The 21,161-nt window shown below is 39.2% G+C and overlaps 1 protein-coding gene across 1 annotated transcript; it reads right to left on the bottom strand.

Moving 5' to 3' along the window:
• Positions 1–3,310: 3,310 nt before the first annotated feature.
• On the bottom strand, positions 3,311–5,646 carry LOC132642819 (uncharacterized). Its single transcript, XM_060359846.1, has 2 exons — positions 4,144–5,646; positions 3,311–3,864 (listed from the first exon to the last, which is right to left on the bottom strand). The coding sequence occupies exon 1, from the start codon at positions 5,105–5,107 to the stop codon at positions 4,208–4,210; it is 900 nt and encodes a 299-aa protein (XP_060215829.1). The 5' UTR covers positions 5,108–5,646; the 3' UTR covers positions 3,311–3,864; positions 4,144–4,207.
• Between the last annotated feature and the right edge of the window lie 15,515 nt (positions 5,647–21,161).

Here is a 21,161-nt window from a genome sequence, read left to right as displayed (position 1 = left end):
GTGTGAGAGGCATATCTGATTGCACAAGTTTAACAAGAAGAAGATCCATGTGCAGTTTACAAATCTAGAGATTCTAATGTTTTGAATTATTTTAGGCTCATACTAGTTGATCAATGAAACATGACAATACCTTTAAAAGTTGCATCATTAATCCCAGTGTCAATGACACAAAAGCTAATAACAAGGGATTTTTTTACTTAAAGAAACCATAACTTAAAAGAAACTTTGAGTACTGTGAAAATTAGAAATCTCATAAAGCAAATGGCACCAAAAAGCTTCAATTCCTTCCTCGAAGAAAAATTGGGACTTTGTTCCACGAATTGCAAAATTCTAAGTCTTCTTTTACATGTCCAAAAAATTTAAAAATAATCCGTAACAATGGAAAAATTGCTATGGTAGTGGTGAGTCTGGTGACTATGATTATGTCATTAATGAGGTCTTTGGAAAGCTCGAAGGTTTAAAATGCATGGGTTACTTGATTTTGATAAAAAAATTGAGAAATTAATGTTGTATTTTATGACAAATTTGGATTAAAATAGTGTCTGGAACAAAAACACACTTGAAAATGGTGAAGAACAACTATTGATTTCGAGAATTTTCAATGTGTCTTTTTCTGATTGGATGTTGTTAGATTTGATCAATTGGATCAAATCCTAGCTTGATTCATCTCAATCTAAGGTAAGCATTGTGAAGAGAGTTGTAGAAAGAGAAAGGAGATTTTTGATATATGAATTCTGATGCCACAAATGTGGCTTTATACAACCTGTAGTGCACATGCTCTGCACATGTACCTCTATCTAACTAATGACATCATCTTAACAAACTAACTGCATTAGTAATTACACCTAACTACTTAAATTTCAATACAATTACAACTAACTACTTATACTCCTATATTCCCCCTCAAGCTGGAGTTTGAGTATACATCAAAAACACCAAGCTTGTTCAATAGTGTATGATGCTGTGAACTACCTAATCCCTTTGTGAGTAGATCAGTCAGTTGTTCTTTAGTGTTGAGGTAGTGTGTTTCCACCAGGCCAGCCTTGAGCTTTTCTCTCACAAAATGACAATCAATGTCAATATGTATGGTTCTCTCATGGAATATTGGAATTGCAGTAATCTGAATGGTTGCTTTACTATCACAATACAACTTGACTGGTGTTGTTACTGTAACATCCAAATCTTTGAACAGGCCCAACAGCCATATGATTTCTGAAACAACAGCTGCCATGCTTCTATATTCAGCTTCGGCTGAACTCCTGCTCATTGTTTGTTGTTTCTTAGATTTTCAAGATATAAGAGAATGTCCTAACTTGATTACATAACCAGTTACAGACCTTCTGGTATTTGGGCAAGCAGCCCAATTTGAGTTATAGCAGGCTTCCAAATTTTTACTAGGACTACTGCTCAGCAGCAACCCTTGACCTGGACACCTTTTGATATATTTCACCAGCCTTAAAGCAGCCTTCTAATGTGATAACTTAGGCAATTGAAGGAATTGAATTAATAATTGATCTGCAAAGTATCAGTCTAGTAATTGTCAAGTATAACAATCTTCCAATGAGTCTCTAATAGGCATTGACATCCTGATAAGGTGGATCATTTGAAATTCCCACAAGCTCATCATAATCAACGGTAGTAAGCTTAATATTGGCCTCCAAAGGGGTGTTAACTGGTTTTACACCACTAAACCTTGAATCTGATATCAATTCAACAGCATGCTTCCTCTGATTAAGTAGAATGCCTGTCTTTGATCTTAATACTTCAATTCCATGAAAATATTCGAGTGTGCCAAGATCCTTCATCTTAAATTTACTGTGCAATGATGCCTTTAATTCTTGAATTAACGTTGTGCTGCTACCTCTAATCAGCAAATCATTCACATATGTGAGTGTAATTTCTATGCTATTCCCAGATTTCTTAGTAAATAAGGAGTGATCATGAGGGCTTTGTGTGTAGCCTGTGTTAACTAAAGCCTCAGTCAACTGGAGGTTCCATTTCCTTGAGGCTTGCTTCAGTCCATATAAGGATTTAAGCAATTTGCATACCTTGTACTCCCCCTGCTTCTAATAACCCTGAGGCAAGTCCATAAATACTTCTTCAAATAAATCACCTTGTAAAAAGGCATTGTTCACATCCATTTGATAGAAAGGCCAGTTTGAAGCTGCTGCTACACTTATGACAGTTCTAATAGTGACCATTTTGGCCACTGGAGAAAATATTTCATGGTAATCTAGGATTTCTTGCTGATTATAACCCTTAGCAACAAGTCTGACCTTATACCTCTTTATATCACCATTAGCCTTGTGTTTGATTTTATATACCCACTTAGAACCAATTGCTTTCTTACCAAGAGACACATCCACCACAGTCCAAGTGTTGTTAGTTCTAAAGGATCTACCTCTGCTTGCATAACATCAAGCCAGTGTTGGTGCTTAGAAGATTCCTTGAAGGAAGTTGGTTCAAGTGCTACTGAAAAGGCTGCTATATAGTCTTGATATGAGGGACTAAGGTGGTCATAAGATAAATGATCACTAATAGGACATAGGCTGGCAGAGTTAACCTTCTTTGGAATCACATAATCTCTATGCCACAGAAGAGCCTTGGAGGTCCTACTTGGCCTTAAAGCAGCATCAGAAGAAATAATGGAGTCAGCAACATCAGCAGTACTTGACTCAGGATTGGAAGCATCATCTTCAGCATTGTGAACAGCTTCATCATAAAGTGGAGAAGTGGAAATAACTGGTACATCTGGTTCAACTGGTGCATCTGGTTCAATTTCCTTAGATGGTGTGTTATGAGAGGAGGGAAAGGGCTGCTCATAATCCACAATAGTTGGTTCTTGTGGAAGAAACATGTCCACAGTTTCATCGTAGAGGCCTTGAAAAGGGAAATTATGTTCCATAAAGGACACATCTCTGCTGATATAGAAAGTCTTAGACTTAATGTCAAGTAGCCTATAGCCCTTCTGAGATTCTGAGTATCCCATGAATATGGCTTTTTCAGCCTTTGGTGCAAATTTGTCCTGCCTTGGCAACACAGATCCAAAAACATAAACAGCCAAACACCCTCAAATGATCAACTCTTGGTTCCTTTCCATATAACATTTCAAAAGGTGACTTACCAGACAGTACACCAGAAGGAAGTCTATTTATCAGGTAAACTACAGTTTTAATACAATCTCCCCAAAATCTTATGGGAATTAAAGCTTGAAATCTAAGAGCTCTAGCAGTATCTAAAATATGTCTATGTTTCCTCTTTACAGTTCCATTTTATTGGGTTGTGTAAGGACAAGAACTTTGATGCAAAATGCCAAGAAAAGAAAAAAGATTTTTACATTTTAAGTTAGTAAATTCAGTACCGTTGTCAGACCTCAACACTTGTACTTTAACACCAAACTGAGTACATACCATTGTCAGGAAATGTTTTAGTACAATGAGAACCTCAGTTTTATGTTGAATCAAACATAAATCTACTGTAATCATAAACTATTTTAACAAAGTAATATTTCCTGTCATATGTGGGAGTTCTATATGTACTAATTGGAAAATATGATCTGACTTATTTGTACTATGAGGGAAGGGTAATCTACTTTGTTTAGCCATGGGGCATATCTGGCAGCATTGTTGTGGAGGATTCTTCAAGTCTTGTTTGATGGTTGAGATATGTTGCATTACCTTGAGTGAAGGATGACCAAGTCTGAGATGCCAAAGTTCAAATGTATCTAAACTCTTCATTGATACATTCACAGCTGCCTTTATTCCATCTTTCAGCGGGTACAAATCATTAGACTGTCTACTAATCCCAATCACTTTGGTAGTGCAAAGATCCTGTAACACCCAAAAGGTGGGGAAAAAGCTGATACTGCAATGTAAATCCCTAGTAAGTTTGGCAACTGATAGAAGAATGAACTTGAAATTAGGCACATGTGGGACATCTTTCACTTTTATATCACCTAACACAAAGGAACTGCCTGTACAAGTGATTAAGCCTTATTTCCTGTTGGTAATTGAACCGTGCTTGAATTTTTTAACCGTTTTGTCTCTTTTAATAGATCCTTGCAAGATGCTACGTGGTGTGTTGCCCCTGAGTCTACTATCCAATCATGTGAACTTGGATTATTAGACACTAAGGAAACATTACCTGCCATATTAGCCTTGCATTCATTCAGATCAGTGTTCTACAGCAAATGCTTCATCTGATTCTGCTACTCTTCAGTAAGAAGATGTCCTTGCCCCTGTTCTGCTGCTGCATTATTGGCATATGATCTGAAACTGCTTGTTTCACCTTGTTGTGCACCTCTAGGCTTATAACCTCCATGCTGTATTTGATTTTGGTATTGATCATAACCACTTGAGCCAATCTGATTTGTTTTCTTGTTACTTTTGAAATCAGCAGGGTATCCAACTAACCTATAGCAGTCCACTGTCTTATGTCCTTTATAGTCACAAACCTCACAAGATGGACCTTGGAATGTCCCTGTTGGCCTTTTTCCTCTAAAATTTTGTCCTCTACCAGCTAACATAGTGAGAACTTCTTTGTTAGCCTCCACTACTCCTAACTGTCTTTGACTCTTCTCTTGTACAACAGTAGCATAAGCCTGATTCACACTAGGCACATCAGATTTAAGCAATATATCACTCCTCACATGACTAAAAGACTCATTCAATCCCATTAGAAACATTAACAATCTTTGTTGATGTAAATGTTCTACATAGGGCTTAGCTTCCACACATCTACACGAAGGTGAAGGAATTAATACATCAAATTCATCCCACGAGTTCTTTATTTTAGTGTAATAGTCAGTTACAGAATCTCTACCTTGCCTTAAGCATACTACTTCAGTCCATATCTGATAAATTCTGGTAAAGTTTGACTTATTGAATCGTTCTTTGAAGTCATCCCACACATACTTTGCATTTGGAGCATAGAATATTGTAGTGACTAAATTTGGTGCCATAGTGCTGCTAATCCATGGTAATACTATAACATCACACCTTTCCCATTGAGTTTCCAATTCTCCTTTGTATGAACTTTTCTTACAGGTTCCATCAGCAAAGCAGTACTTGTTCTTCACCATTAGGGCTAAACTCATCGATCTCTCCATATTCCATAATTTTCAGGACCATTAAGTTTTATACCAATTAAAGCAACACTAGGTGCATCTAATTGTTGCAAATATAGGGGATGACTATGTTCTAGTGTCTCTACTATGAGATTCGCCATTTTTATGCCTCAATTAGCTTCAATTTACTGAAAACAAGCTTCTATTTGAAGAAGAAAACTTACAGTTCTGATTTTTAAGAAAAAATTGCGAACAATTATAATTTCTCGAGAAATTGTGTTTTGAATTGATCTGTGTTTATGAATTAGTGCGGTCCAGATCTTCCCGCTCTGATACCATGTTACATCTGATCAATTGGATCAAATCCTATCTTGATTTAAACTGACCATCCAATTTAATCACGCCTGCAGATAAATTTGGTGAATTATCTCGTAGATTTTCTCAAGAAATTCTCTAATAGTAATGGAGCAATTTTCAGTCATCTTTTATAGGTCCATTCAAATGACTGAATGGAACATCTCAATATGATATCTTATTTTGAACCACTTATTATATGGTTTTAACAACTGTTGTTTGCAGAGTTTAACGAAAGTTCAACAAGATGCTATTCAAATGGTGTTGAAGCAATGAGGATTCTTTTGCTGTACAAAAGGTGAGGACAATGTTCATTGTGAAAAGTATCTGGTTTTAGCCCAAGATGTTTTTTTCCCATCAATTTGGTTCTGGGTGAGTGCTGTGAGTTTGTTTGTAAAGCGAAGTTTTATAATTTTTTATTATTTTCCTTCAATTAAAACGCTTGTAATTTAAGGTAATAACTTATATTCATTTGTGGCATTTGTAAAATTACATGATGTGTGTCATTCATATATTGGAAAAAGCATTTTCCTAGCTTCAAATCCCCTTTTTTGATCATTCTAGTATTCATATTATTCTAACCTTGATTCTAATTACTTCAATTTTTATTTTTTATTTTGTTTACTATAGCAATTAAAGGTCATGGATTGAGAAAGTTGTCATGGTTGGTGACTTTGGGTGTCATTATAATTTGGAATTGACAGTGTAAAATGAATATCAAATCTGGTAAGATTGTTAAGAGTTAGAACCCGGTTTTAACTAGGTGATTTCGTCCTATCTGTCAAAGTCTTGGTGGATAGTTGCCCGATATTTGTGCTTGTGGGAGTTAGCAGTGTTATCAACAGCGAAAAGCGCAAAAAACTCTCTGGTTAGCTGGGGCTTTAAGCACAAAGCACAAATAAAGCGGGGGGTTTATTGAAAAAAGGCGCAATGGTGCAAAAATACATATATATATATATATATATATATATATATATATATATATATGTATGTGTATGTATGTATGTATGTATGTCTGTCTGTGTGTGTGATTGTGTGTGTGTGTGTGTGTGAAAGTGAAAGTGATACAATATGATGGTATGGTGATTTTTGAGGTTTGCAATTATCCGTCAACAGTAACAACCACTCGTCTAAAACTTCATAATCAGTTGTACTATGTACTTTTAGTTGACATGACTGTAGAGCAATTTTGTTCCACATATTTTTCTCTCTCAAAATTTTATTCAACATTACGTGACTCGTTCAAATGTTTGCTAGTTGTTTAGGCTCAGAGTAAAATATTTCTCTCATTGTAATCACTTTCAATGTTCTTCACGAGATACATATTGCAAGATTTTTTTTAAAATGTATGGTTCTCATAATTTTACATAATATGGCAGTTTTAAAAATCCTGATTTCAAGTCTCAATACTAATCAACAAAATTAAAGGCGGTTAACACAATTAAAGGAATGCCTACATAATCGAAATCGTGATTTTTGATGTTTGCAATTAGTTGTTACTTGTTAGTAATGACAACCACTCGTCTAAACTTCATAATCAGAATGTACTCTGTACTTGTAAAATTTAATTAACATGACTATAGAGCAATTTTGTTTCACACATTTTTTCTCTCTCTAAAATTTTAACTAACATTGCCTGACCCGTTCAAGTGTTATTTGCTCAAAAAAGTAAAGATGTACATTTTTAAAAACTTTAAAATTTATGATTCTAAAAAACAATGTGATAAAAGTTTCCGTCCTGATGTTGAGTCTCAATGGCACTCATCGACAAAATGATAAGTGATTCACACAATTAAGAATAATATATAGATGATTTCCTTTAAAGAAAATATTCTTCGGGGAGTGAAAGAATGGATTCAATTTATATATATCGCCATGCAAATATTTTTTATACTGTCAACGTAATTGAATCTGTCACATCATGACTTTTGTATTTTTCAACTTAGTACTTACTCATTATGCACACTCATATGTGGTTGTCTTTTAAATGATTGATGTGTGTGTGTGTGAGAGAGAGAGAGAGAGAGAGTGAAAGTGATACAATATGATGGTATGGTGATTTTTGAGGTTTGCAATTATCCGTCAACAGTAACAACCACTCGTCTAAAACTTCATAATCAGTTGTACTATGTACTTTTAGTTGACATGACTGTAGAGCAATTTTGTTCCACATATTTTTTTCTCTCAAAATTTTATTCAACATTACGTGACTCGTTCAAATGTTTGCTAGTTGTTTAGGCTCAGAGTAAAATATTTCTCTCATTGTAATCACTTTCAATGTTCTTCACGAGATACATATTGCAAGAATTTTTTTAAAATGTATGGTTCTCATAATTTTACATAATATGGCAGTTTTAAAAATCCTGATTTCAAGTCTCAATACTAATCAACAAAATTAAAGTCGGTTAACACAATTAAAGGAATGCCTACATAATAGAAATCGTGATTTTTGATGTTTGCAATTAGTTGTTACTTGTTAGTAATGACAACCACTCGTCTAAACTTCATAATCAGAATGTACTCTGTACTTGCAAAATTTAATTAACATGACTATAGAGCAATTTTGTTTCACACATTTTTTCTCTCTCTAAAATTTTAACTAACATTGCCTGACCCGTTCAAGTGTTATTTGCTCAAAAAAGTAAAGATGTACATTTTTAAAAACTTTAAAATTTATGATTCTCAAAAACAATGTGATAAAAGTTTCCGTCCTGATGTTGAGTCTCAATGGCACTCATCAACAAAATGATAAGCGATTCACACAATTAAGAATAATATATAGATGATTTCCTTTAAAGAAAATATTCTTCCGGGAGTGAAAGAATGGATTCAATTTATATATATAGCCATGTAAATATTTTTTATACTGTCAACGTAATTGAATCTGCCACGTCATGACTTTTGTATTTTTCAACTTAGTACTTACTAGCTATGCACACTCATATGTGGTTGTCTTTTAAATGTGATAATATACAAATTCTTCTATATTTGGACTGCGGTGACGGAATAAGGTGGCCAGAAGTGACGAGGAGTTTGGCTTGATTAGGGAAACCAATCGAAGTCGTAGCGAAATCAAATATTTAGTGTAATTATTACCGTCTATGCACAACTTTTGTGCTAGTGAAGACCATCATGCCCGTGCAGAGAAGATAAACTGTAAAAGGCTAATAGTAATGATTAATGAAAGTTCATGTCCTCCTTATAGGATTAGTTGGAGAAACCCATAAAGTAACAACAGAAAAATAAAATATAACTATCTATTTAGCTAGATCAAAGACGTGTTCCTGAAAATTTAGAAAATTTTACACTCAAAAATTAAATATATACAACACACCTCTCTATAACGGCACCTGCATATAACAACATCTCTATATAACAGACAAGTTTTTTCGGAACCGATTTTTTATGTTATATTTTACTTCTCTATAACAGCATTTCACCTATAACAGGAGCAACCAACTTTATAACAGTACGCTCTTTGTAAATTACCCCTCATATAATAGCTATTTTCTTTTTCCTTTGTAATATAATAATTAAATATCTTTATAAAAATAGCATATTTATGATTACCAATAATAAGTGTATACATTTGACCAAATATTTGATCATTTAATACACTATTTATAACAAAAAACCTCATATGAATATATATATTTTCATTATTAAATGATTTTCTTTCGTTATACAAAGTATGATTAAATTTAGAATTTGACAATTAAAAATAAAAAATAGATTTTATGTATTTTTTTTTTCCTATAACAACGAAGTAGTATTTAAATGCCAATGCTGATATAGGTATATAACAGTTATTCTCTATAACAGCAGAAAATTTTTGGATCCAATAATACTGTTATAGAGATTTGACTGTACCAGCAATTCTTTGATATGAATTGGATATTGAATTGTATTCATTTTTGCTGGCCCACTTCCTTAAACAGTATGGAGATAAACACAATATAACAATCAAGCCCCCCCCCCCGGCTGCGCCCCCACCCACCTCTTCTTTTTCTTTTTTGAAAAATTAACGTAAATGTATCCTTCGGCCATCTACTTCACCAAATGTGATGGAAGATCGAAGTATATATAGGTAGTGTATATGTATATTAAGTATAAACTATATATACACTACCTATATATTGTGTACATATTTTGTAATGGTTGAATGGTATTTGATTATAGTTTTTCTTTTTTTCTTTCCGTGCGGTGTTCGGTACAAATGTTGGGTAACCGATTAATTCGAATTCGCGTCGCATAGGCTCATTTAAGTGGGCAACACTTCTCAATATGATTTTTTTTTTAATATCTAGGGCTCGAACCTCAGTCCTCTGATTAAAGATGGAGACATCCTTCCATCCCACCAAAACTCTTGTTGGTGTCCGCTTTTATCCGGTACAATAAAGTAGTAGTGATGGGTTTTATCGGGATATACTTTTTAGGGAATTTTACATAAATGACTACACTTTGGGGGTTTAAAATTTGTCATAGCTACAGTTTCAATATTTACATTGCGTAGCTACAGTTTCCTCGCTGTATTCAAAAAATGGCTCGTTGTATTCATAAAACGGCCTAGCTGTATTCATGAATACAGTGAATAAAAAAATTTCAAAAAGTCTTTTCATTGTATTCAAGTCATATGTATTCAACTTAGCTGTATTCATGTCAAATGTATTCAACTCAGTTGTATTCATCTATAGCTACTTTTACATTGTGTTCACTTTATTGTATTTAAAAGTCAGTGGTATTCAAACAACATAAATACAAAAAATATTGTATTCAACTTGTTGCATACAAATTTTTTTTTAGTGAAGGCAGCGAGTAATACACTGAAAATTGAATACATAAAAAAACATAGATACACTAAAAATTAACAAATACACACTAAAAATGAATACAATCTAAAAAACACAATCTCTAGCACAATACAGCATTGCAGATTTCAAAAACAACATCACATTAGAGGAAATGCACGTCTAGTAATAGTAATTGTTAAATCATCTAGAACCAAAAACATCGCGCAATAATGCTAGTAACAACTTTCAGATCTGGCGGCGACAGAAAACGCTGACAGAGAGACGAGCTGGTTTCGCCGGAGGTGGGTTTCACCGGAGTTGGTTTGGACGGAGATGACAGTGTAGGGTGGGATCGGAGAAGGATCTGGTAGTTTCACCGGAGAAGCCTTTTTCCCAAAACGTTCGTAGTGTTGTCTCCTTGTCTTCATATGATGCCACAGCAGAAAGGTGCCTAGACGGAGACAACTAAGGTTAGTGAATTTTGTTTTAAATTGAGTCTAAGACCAATCCCAGTGTAATTGAACTATATCTAATTGTGCTGCAGAAAACTGAAGAAGACAGCTTAGAGAGAGAGGCGACGAAGGAGAGAGAAAATGGAGGAAAATGGGAGCAAATACTAAATACAATATAATTTTAGTGTACTAGTTACCTTGTGTAATTGGCATACAAGATTTAGCTATGAGATGTAATTTTGGCAAAGTATAGCTACTAAATATAAATAAGGCCAAATATTTTCTATATCATGTAGATTTCCCTACTTTTTAAGATGAAACTATTTTTTAATGGTAAAAGAAGTTCACCCGCCTGGCGGTAATGGCGGTAATAGTATGTAATCTTTGTTAGTATATACTCAGTGTACAAAGTATATACTCTATGCATAGCAAAAAAATGATTAAATAACGATACGATGACAAATATGCTGCTTTTGAATAGCCATTTTTTAATTGCCGCGATTATGAAGAGAGAAAATATTTTTGTAATGTGTGTGTATAATAATGAAAAACGCTTAGGATTACATATTAACCTTTGCATTATGAAAAGTCGCAATAATTTCTTTGTGGTACTAAAATTTATAACAACTTGCCGTAAATAAATAGTGAAACACATTTCAAAGCAACTTAAAAAAGAAAAGTAAAACGTATTTGGATATTACTATTATGACTTCTTAGCTGTCAATAATGGCTGATGTTCTCAATCCCTTTTCTAAAATGAAGTGTTTTTCTTTTTTCTTTTTCATTACCTGAAAAAGGAATTCTTTTTGAATCATGACTTACAGCAAGTGAGATAAAGATTGAAACTACTCCCTTGAATTGACTATTACAAACTTTGCTTCTAAAGCGATGGCTGAGATAGACGGCTGTGGAATTAGTCAGCCATGTGACTCTGTTTATCCTTTTAACTTTTTTATTTTTATAAATTACTTCTCGGAAATTTCTTCAAAATTTATTCACACTCGATTGGATAAAAAAAAAAATTCAAAATACTATTTGGTTATATAATGGAATAAATTTTTTGTTTAGTTTTTCTTATGAGTTTTTCAACCAGTTTTTTAAGTGATTTTTTTTTTACTCATAAATTTTATTTATTTTAAAGTGAAATGCATCTTCAAGCACAATTTCACTTTCAAATATTATTTTTCATATTAACTTCAAAAAGTTTTTACCCCCCAAATTCCAACTAAGTCTATGTCCAAACGCCTAGCAAATTTTTTTATTGTTTTTTATAAGATGTCCCCGGAGGGACCTTTTTCTCTTTTAATTTCCTTTTCTCATTTTGTAAAAAGAAATAGTAATCACATTTTTCCTTGTTATACACGATTACTGTCACGGGCCGCCTCCTCCTAAACGGCATCGGCACACAAATAGCCCGTGCGGCGCCCATAGTCCCACCTGACTACAAGCCAGCCTTTCCTTATCCCAGGTTTTCTTGGCACGACCCCATGCCTATGATGACGCTTGCCTCAGAGGCTTAGCGTTCCTTGTGCCGCCCGTTTGATGTCAAGGCTTCAGCCTTGTCTTGCTATCATACTCTTGTGGCGCATTTCATATGCTGGGTCTCGTCTATGCGCATCCCTTGGGTTGGCTATGGACATGCACGTCCCTCGCCTGACACTGAGCGTCGCTCCTGCGCGCACAGTCCTATCCTCAAGCTTGACACTTGCCTTGTGTCGTGCCCGAGTAGGGCAACTTCCAATCCTTGGCCTTTGTTAGGTGCAGTCCTCTTTCATGTGCCTATGGTTGTCCCATGGCATTGGCAAACATAGCCCTCGCAACTTACTTCCATCCCTCGTGGTGCAGCGTCACCCCACGACTGCACGTCTAGGCCAACGGACCCTTGCTTGCAAGGCTGAACCCAAGCCAAGATCACAAGTCAATACACGAGGGTCTTGAGTGGTGCCTCGAGTACTCAATCGGCACGGAGGTATTTAACATCCATAAAGATAGCCCGCGGGGCATAATCAGTTCCTACGTCAAGCCTCCGGCACTCGTTGTGCGCCCAACGCGGCCCGCAGGCACGACGCCGTCCATAGAGTCCCCTAACTCGTATGGATACCTGGGACACTCCTATGAGATGCCTAGGCAGGCCCTTGAGGTCATCCCTCAAGGTTGCTCACTTGGTGCGACTGGCCGACAGCACGCACGGGGGAGGCTGGCTGAGGTGTGACACCTCTGCCCCCCTTATATATGCTTTAAAAAGAAAAACCCAAGTTCTAGCACTGGACATCATTTTGCCAGAGAATCACAATGGGCCTTTCTCACTCTTCCGAACTCCAAATGAGGCGCCGTCTATTCCTAAATCTTTCTCTTGACTTCCTTCACTCCTCCATGAAGTTTCGTCTCATCCCCATACTCGTGGAACGAGATATAGCCTTCGGGAGCTTTATCACTGACACTGCTCCTTGGCTAAGTCAAGCCCTTAAGTGAACGATCTTCAAATCACGCCAAACTTGGTAAGCACATTCCATAACATCCTAGGAAGGGTCCCCTCACCCTAACTCCCAAGATTCCATCCATAGCTCGGAAACGCACGGGACTGACACTCAGGCTCGCGCGTGGCCTCTTCCGCCGACGGCCCATGGGCTCATCCCAGATCCTTGCTAAACTTCCTTGGCAATCTTATAATATGCCATAGAGCATCTCTAGATGCTTATTGACTCTCGTCCGTCGGATCCCCTTTTCAATGCACGTCGCCCGCGCACGGCTTACACTGCCTGCGCAGCCGACCCTGCCTGCGCGCAAGGCTGACACTGCCTGCGCGCAAGGCTGACACTGCCTGCGCGCGACTGACACTCATCTGCGCACATCTCCTGCACGACTGACACTCGCTTGGCCCTCCTGGGCGCGCAGGGGTTATGGGCGCCAAGGCACAACGAAGGCAGCCCGTAACATTCTCCCCCACTCAAGCTCGTCATCGTCCTCGATGACATAGACATGTCCACGTCAACCCGGAGTTTGCCCCTCGGGGTCTCACATCCCCTTCCGTAATCCTTTGGGTCTAAAACCCATCTCATCTCCTCTTAAAAATGGAGTCGTGCCCCATGCACTTTTCCTCCCTAGTTTCTCCCAAGCGTGCCTCTGCACCCCGCTTGGAAAGTGCCTCCGCACTTGCACCCTCTGGTGGCTAACTTTGTGGTGACCGCCTGTCATCCACACCATGTTCCTCACGGCCTTCCTCTGATCAGGAACCTTTGTCTCCCTTCTTGGTAATTCCTACATAGCACCCATTGGTGCGACTTCCACAGTCCAACTGCAACCTTTGCAGCCCCTTTTTTACCGTTTACTTCGGAAGACAATCGTCCTTAAATTTTCACATGGCCCAACGCCTCTTCACAGGCGAACACTCCCCCACTAAAAGTGGAAGACACTTTTCCTTGTTTGTCAAGGTAGGCATCCCTCGATGTGGCAACCTTTGCCAACTATTTCCTCATGGTCCTTTGTCCGTTTTCCTCCGCAAGATCCCGCTATACCAACTGTATAAACAAATCGAGGCTCGACCCCATAAATCGAAGTTAACTTGCCCACACACTGGCACTAGCGGCATTTCAAACCCAATCTTGTCCCCTTTGACGTCTAACACGGCCCCTGCATGACCCACGCTCCACAGTGGTGTCTTTGGCACTTACATACTTTGCACCCTCTTGGCACTCGTCAAGTTCTTGGGACGTACTCGTGTTGAGTACTTCATTTCCATAAAGTGGTAGCTTCGCCCATTCTGAACAACATCTTTGTTCTTAAACTGTCACTCCCTCGACAGATTCCTTTCGATCCCGGTGTGCCTCAGCACTCGGTTCCATCTCTATGGTTCCCCGGTCGTTTGGTGTACCCCAGTACTCTCTGCTCTGGAAAGACTACATTCTCAAACTTGGAAACCCCATCTAATCCGAAGCTCAGCTAACCCCACTTTACCTTGGCCTCCTCACATCCGTGATTCAGCCCATTGCTTTCTCAGCTAACTCTTGTATCTCCCCACAATGGTGGTTCGACACATTTCCATACATCTGCCTCCCCACGCTAAGTGGTTCGGCTCGCCTTCAGCATCACCGCCCTGCCCTCGCAGTTTGGCCTAATTCCAGCTTTGCCTCCCTACAAAGTGGTCCATCATTCTTCAAGGATCTCCCCGCTTCACGCGGTTCGACTCCGTCCACTTCCTGCTCCACGCAATTCCACATTCTAACCAACAATGCCTCTCCGTCTAGCGGTTCAGCTTGGTTTTTGTCTATGCTTCCCTACCTCTGTAGTGGCTCCCTTCTGATTTTGCCTCCCCACTAAAATGGTTTGGCCTTCCATTTCACAAACATGGTGGCTGCCTCCACCTTATTGTGACATTTAATCATCCCGCAAGGAATCCTACTCTCAGGCCATTCCTTACGTTGTCGCGGCTCACTGGCACGCCTTGCTCTAACTTTGTAGAGCTCCAACTTTGTGGTGCTAGTTCGTCTCCCACTGAACGTAGCACCCAATCCTACAAGCGAAGCTTGATCCATGGAGCCCACTTGTCCGACATGGTTTTTGAGGGTCTCACCTTCCATTTATTGCAACCCTTAAGATGGCTAGGCATCCGTCAACTTTCCCATAACGTCCAACCCTCGAAGGACGCTTTCCAATGCCCTCAGGCAATACTCAAGTCCATCCTTCCTGGAAAGACACTCAACTGATGCGTCCGTCACATCCATTGTAGGATCTCCACGATCAATCCCAAAGTTTATAGTCCATGGCTCGTAGCTCTCCACAACATGGTTGCTCGACCTGGCAAACGTGGCCTTTTTCCTGACCACCCGACTCATCGGCATGTCCTTCTCCTCAACGGGAGCCTAGACTGTTTGAAAGAAAATTTGTTTCCTATTCCCCCTCTTCAAAATGGCCAACAACTCTTACTTGTTGCATCACACGACCAGACACTTTGAACCGATAAGTTTCTGATGCAAGTGAACCCTCAAGAACGCTCGCTACCTTCCCTTGACATTCTAGCTAAGTCCATGCTTTGCTCAGCAAAGCTGCTAGCCCACTGCTAACAGAGTTTCTAACTAACTGATGGCTCATCACAATCAAGAACATTTGAGCTTCAGCTATCCGTTTGTCCCATCTTGCAATAAAATCCCAACAGTATAGCACGCTGGTGCACTAAGATGACCATCCTCTGATGGTGCAAAAGCCAACCAAACATGCCTCAATGGAATCCCTCTGAAAACAGCATCCACAACACGGAAGACATCCCCTGAAGATACTTCAATCAAACTAGGATGCCCCAAAATCAACTCCCAAAACACAGACGATGGCGGAAATAACGGCTGTGAAATGGCCTGATCCTGAAAGTCGTAGTTCATGGCTGACAAAGAAAATCTTAGCCATAATACGCGTAACCAATCCCTTGTAACCAGTAGTATCGGGTTCACCCATTCGACTGGCATGAAGAATATCATTCCTGCTTTGATGTGATCTCTGCACTGACACTCAACCAATGCTCTTAAAAAAAAATTTAGCTCATGGGAGCTGTGAACATAACCGTGGCTTCACTCGTCTTTCTGACCCTAGCCAGATCAACCTTCGCCAATGGCTTCATTTCAAACCGCACTGCAATCCACTATTGCTAATATCAATCACACGTGATATCAACTCAACGTCACAATGCTCACCCTTCGCTCTGATACCAACTGTCACGGGCCGACTCCTCCTAAGCGGCAGCGGCACACAAATAGCCCGTGCGGCGCCCGTAGTCCCACCTGACTACAAGCCAGCCTTTCCTTATCCCAGGTTTTCTTGGCACGACCCCATGCCTATGATGACGCTTGCCTCAGAGGCTTAGCGTTCCTTGTGCCGCCCGTTTGATGTCAAGGCTTCAGCCTTGTCTTGCTATCATACTCTTGTGGCGCATTTCATATGCTGGGTCTCGTCTATGCGCATCCCTTGGGTTGGCTACGGACATGCACGTCCCTCGCCTGACACTGAGCGTCGCTCCTGCGCGCACAGTCCTATCCTCAAGCTTGACACTTGCCTTGTGTCGTGCCCGAGTAGGGCAACTTCCAATCCTTGGCCTTTGTTAGGTGCAGTCCTCTTTCATGTGCCTATGGTTGTCCCATGGCATTGGCAAACATAGCCCTCGCAACTTACTTCCATCCCTCGTGGTGCAGCGTCACCCCACGACTGCACGTCTAGGCCAACGGACCCTTGCTTGCAAGGCTGAACCCAAGCCAAGCTCACAAGTCAATACACGAGGCTCTTGAGTGGTGCCTCGAGTACTCAATCGGCACGGAGGTCTTTAACATCCATAAAGATAGCCCGCGGGGCATAATCAGTTCCTACGTTAAGCCTCCGGCACTCGTTGTGCGCCCAACGGGGCCCGCAGGCACGACGTCGTCCATAGAGTCCCCTAACTCGTATGGATACATGGGACACTACTATGAGATGCCTATGCAGGCCCTTGAGGTCCTCCCTCAAGGTTGCTCACTTGGTGCGACTGGCCGACAGCACGCACGGGGGAGGCTGGCTGAGCTGTGACACCTCTGCCCCCCTTATATATGCTTTAAAAAGAAAAACCCAAGTTCTAGCACTGGACATCATTTTGCCAGAGAATCACAATGGGCCTTTCCCACTCTTCCGAACTCCAATGAGGCGCCATCTGTTCCTAACTCTTTCTCTTGACTTCCTTCACTCCTCCATGAAGTTTCGTCTCATCCCCATACTCGTGGAACGAGATATAGCCTTCGGGAGCTTTATCACTGACACTGCTCCTTGGCTAAGTCAAGCCCTTAAGTGAACGTTCTTCAAATCATGCCAAACTTGGTAAGAACATTCCATAACATCCTAGGAAGGGTCCCCTCACCCTAACTCCCAAGATTCCATCCATAGCTCGGAAACGCACGGGACTGACACTCAGGCTCGCGCGTGGCCTCGTCCGCCGACGGCCCATGGGCTCATCCCAGATGCTTGCTAAACTTCCTTGGCACTCTTATAATATGCCATAGAGCATCTCTAGATGCTTATTGACTCTCGTCCGTCGGATCCCCTTTTCAATGCACGTCACCCGCGCACGGCTTACACTGGCTGCGCAGCCGACCCTGCCTGCGCGCACGGCTGACACTGCCTGCGCGCGGCTGACACTCATCTGCGCACATCTCCTGCACGACTGACACTCGCTTGGCCCTCTTGGGCGCGCAGGGGTTATGGGCGCCAAGGCACAACGAAGGCAGCCCGTAACATTACATATGATAATCATGTATTGTTGATTCAAAGTTTCACAGATGGAAAAGACAGGTGAATTAGAAAAAAAGAACAAATTAATTGTATTTCAGTTAAGAAGACTTTTGTCAGATATGATGTCTGCTGAAAAGACAATTAAATGTGATTAATTAAGAGGATTGACTAGTGTTATTTTAAGGAAAAAGTTAGAAAGAAGATTGAACAGACGACCAGAAATATGATGGCCGAAATTAAGATAAATTCTTTTAAATTATTCAAAAGTTAATTGGGAGTCAAGGCAGAAGGTAAAACGTAATATTATCTCTCGTTAGTTTAGCTCAACAAGCTATTACAAAAGAGTATAGCAGAGATAGAAAAAAAAGTCATTTTACGGTACGTATTTTGGATTTAGGTCTCTAATTAGATCTTCAACCTTTACTCCTTTAGTCCAGTTCGGATTTGATCTTTTTGAACTGTCTCTAGCTCACTAGAGGCACGGGAGCGAGTCGCTTCCGACCTGTCTTGTAGTCGTAGGTTTTTAGCTTCTGCAGTCGTCAGCTTCCTAAATACATGTGTGTGTAAAATTATATATTGTGATATTTGAAAATTTTCAAGTATTGTCGGAAATTTTTAGGAAAAAAATCATTTTGTTGCTGTTTTACCAACAAAATTCGAATGAGGGAGGAAGTATGTTACAATGACCAAGATTGATCAAATAACGATATAAGATTGACCAACATACTACTTCTCTTTTAACGAGCTTTTAATGATATTGTGTTAAAATTGAGAAACACATTTTAGTGATGTCGCTTAAAAACTTCTCTTTTAACGAGCTTTTAATGATATTGTGTTAAAATTGAGAAACATGTTTTAGTGATGTCGCTTATAAACGTCGATGGCTGATATTGCTTCTTGAGATTTGCACCATTAGTTATTTTTTGTCATTTGATTGATACTAACTTACTAGGATATTCTGGATATGTCATGAAGGAACTTCTTATCAGCTACATTAAGTTCCCTTGCAATTATTTCGTTCTTTAAAAAACATTTGTCCTCTTTTAATTCAAGTGTCCTCTTTTAATTCAAGCTTCCAAGAAAAATTCAACAAACGTAACGTTTACAATGTTTAGGAGGTTACTGTCATCTTAGAATGATCGAGATATATTATCATAGATATTTATACATTTTGAAATTATATAATTCAGATGAGAATTAACAGATTCAGTTGAACCAACAAAACATGCATTCTAATATGGACATTATGATTTAGATGTTCGAATATATATATATATATATATATATATATATATATATATATATATATATATATATATATATATATATATATATATTAAGATCTGAATACTAAATAATTTTGTTTTTCAACATCTGAATGTATAAATCTACCATCTCAATCTCTAGAATATGATAGTGTTGATCATTTTGGTGATGAAAATAGTGTTGTTCCAATCCATAATGTGGGATATGGATATCAACCATCATCTTGAAGAATGCTTTGTAAACAAAATTTTGTTGCAGCTTTAGAGAGTTATAAAAAGTTACAGTTAACATACACATGTTGTTTTCTTTTGCTTTTGTCCCAAAGTATAAACATTTTACTTTTCTTTTAGTTGTATATTCTGTGATTTTTAGTTCCCGGTTAATTATAAAGGTTGTTGGATTTGAAAGAAGCCATCAATTTTGTTGACAAAATCTTGGAAAAACTTTGTGGCATTTTTTTGATGATTGTTATGTAGATTTGAGCAGAGAAATTATTTTGAAAGAGACTCAAAATGGACAACATTTCAAGACTTGATGAAAGTCTTCATACCAGTCATCACCATCTACCCAAACACAGGACTTTCAACGTTATTGAGGGTGTGTTCGGTATGGAGGAAAATATTCCAATTTTTTCATGTTCGTTTGATCAAAAATTTTGGAAAATATTTTCTTTAGAAAAACAAGTTCCTCACAAATGAGGAAAACAAGTTCCTCACAAATGAGGAAAATGACTTTCCTAATAAAAGTAGGGAAAATAAGTGCATAAATGCATTCCACCAACCACCCAACTACCAAATCCCAACCACTCCCACCACCCCACCCCACCACCACCCGCACCCCTTGCCCCCAAACCCCTCAAAAAAAAAATTAATTTTGTTTTGAAAAAAAGAGTTTTGAATTTTTGTTTTTGCACCACCCCCACCCCCCAACTACCAAACCCCAACCACTTCCGCAAACATGCACCACCCCACCCCCCAACCACTCCAGCAACCCATGCACCACTCCCCCCACGTCGCACCCTCCGCCATGCCGTACCCCACCCCCCAATTTTTTTTTTTTTTTTTTTTTTAAAAACAAAAATTCTTTTGGGTTTCTACACCATCACATCCCTCCCCCCACCACCCCCCACTCAACCCACCCCCAACCACTTCCCCCAGCCCCAATTTTTTTTTTTAATCTTAAAAAAAGTTTTAAAAGTTTTTTTTTTTTTTCACCCCACCCCAACCCCTCCCCCCCCCCCCCCCCCCGCCTAAAAAAATTTGGGTTTCTACACCACCACATCCCTCCCCCCTGCCCCCACCACCACCCCCCACTCAACCCACCTCCCAACCACTCCCCCCCATCGCGCACCCTTGCCCCACCCACCCCCAACCCCTAGTTTTTTTTCTTAAAAAAGTTTTAAAAGTATTTTTAATTTTTTTTCACCCCCACGACCCCTCCCACTCGACACCCCACCACCCTCTCCAAAAAAATCAATTTTTTAAAAAAGTTTTGAAAAATTTTCTTTTTTGATTTTCTACACCCACCCCCCGTACGCACCCCCTACCCCCTCCCGAATTTTCTACTTCCTATTTAACTTTACCTTTATTACAAAATTATAAAAATTGAAAGTCTGCGTGGTTATTGGAGGGGGTGGTGTAAAACTCCGAAAAAAGTAACTTTTAAAACTTTTTTTAAGAATTTTTTTTAGGGGGGGGGGGGGGGGTTTGTGGTGGTGTAGAAAACCAAGAAAAGAAAATTTAAAACTTCAAAAAAAAAAATTGGGGGGGGGGGGGAGGGGGTGTGGGTCCACGCGAGGGGAGGGGGAGGGGGGGGATGTGGTGGTTTAGAAAATTCAGAAAAAAATTAAAAACTTCAAAAAAAATAATTTGGGGGTGGGTGGTTGTGGGGGTTGGTGTGGTATGGGTCCACGCGGGGGGTGGGGTGGGGGGATGTGGTGATTTAGAAAATCCAGAAAAAAAATTAAATAACTTCAAAAAAAAAAAAATTGGGGGT

Source organism: Lycium barbarum, chromosome 5 (assembly GCF_019175385.1).
Source record: "Lycium barbarum isolate Lr01 chromosome 5, ASM1917538v2, whole genome shotgun sequence".
Lineage (NCBI taxonomy): Eukaryota > Viridiplantae > Streptophyta > Magnoliopsida > Solanales > Solanaceae > Lycium > Lycium barbarum.
Note: the sequence above shows the minus strand (reverse complement) of the source record. Positions and strands in the feature narration are given on the sequence as shown.

Coding starts and splice junctions, on each gene's coding strand:
- LOC132642819 (XM_060359846.1), bottom strand. CDS start 5,107: ATGGAGAGATCGATGAGTTTAGCCCTAATGGTGAAGAACAAGTACTGC.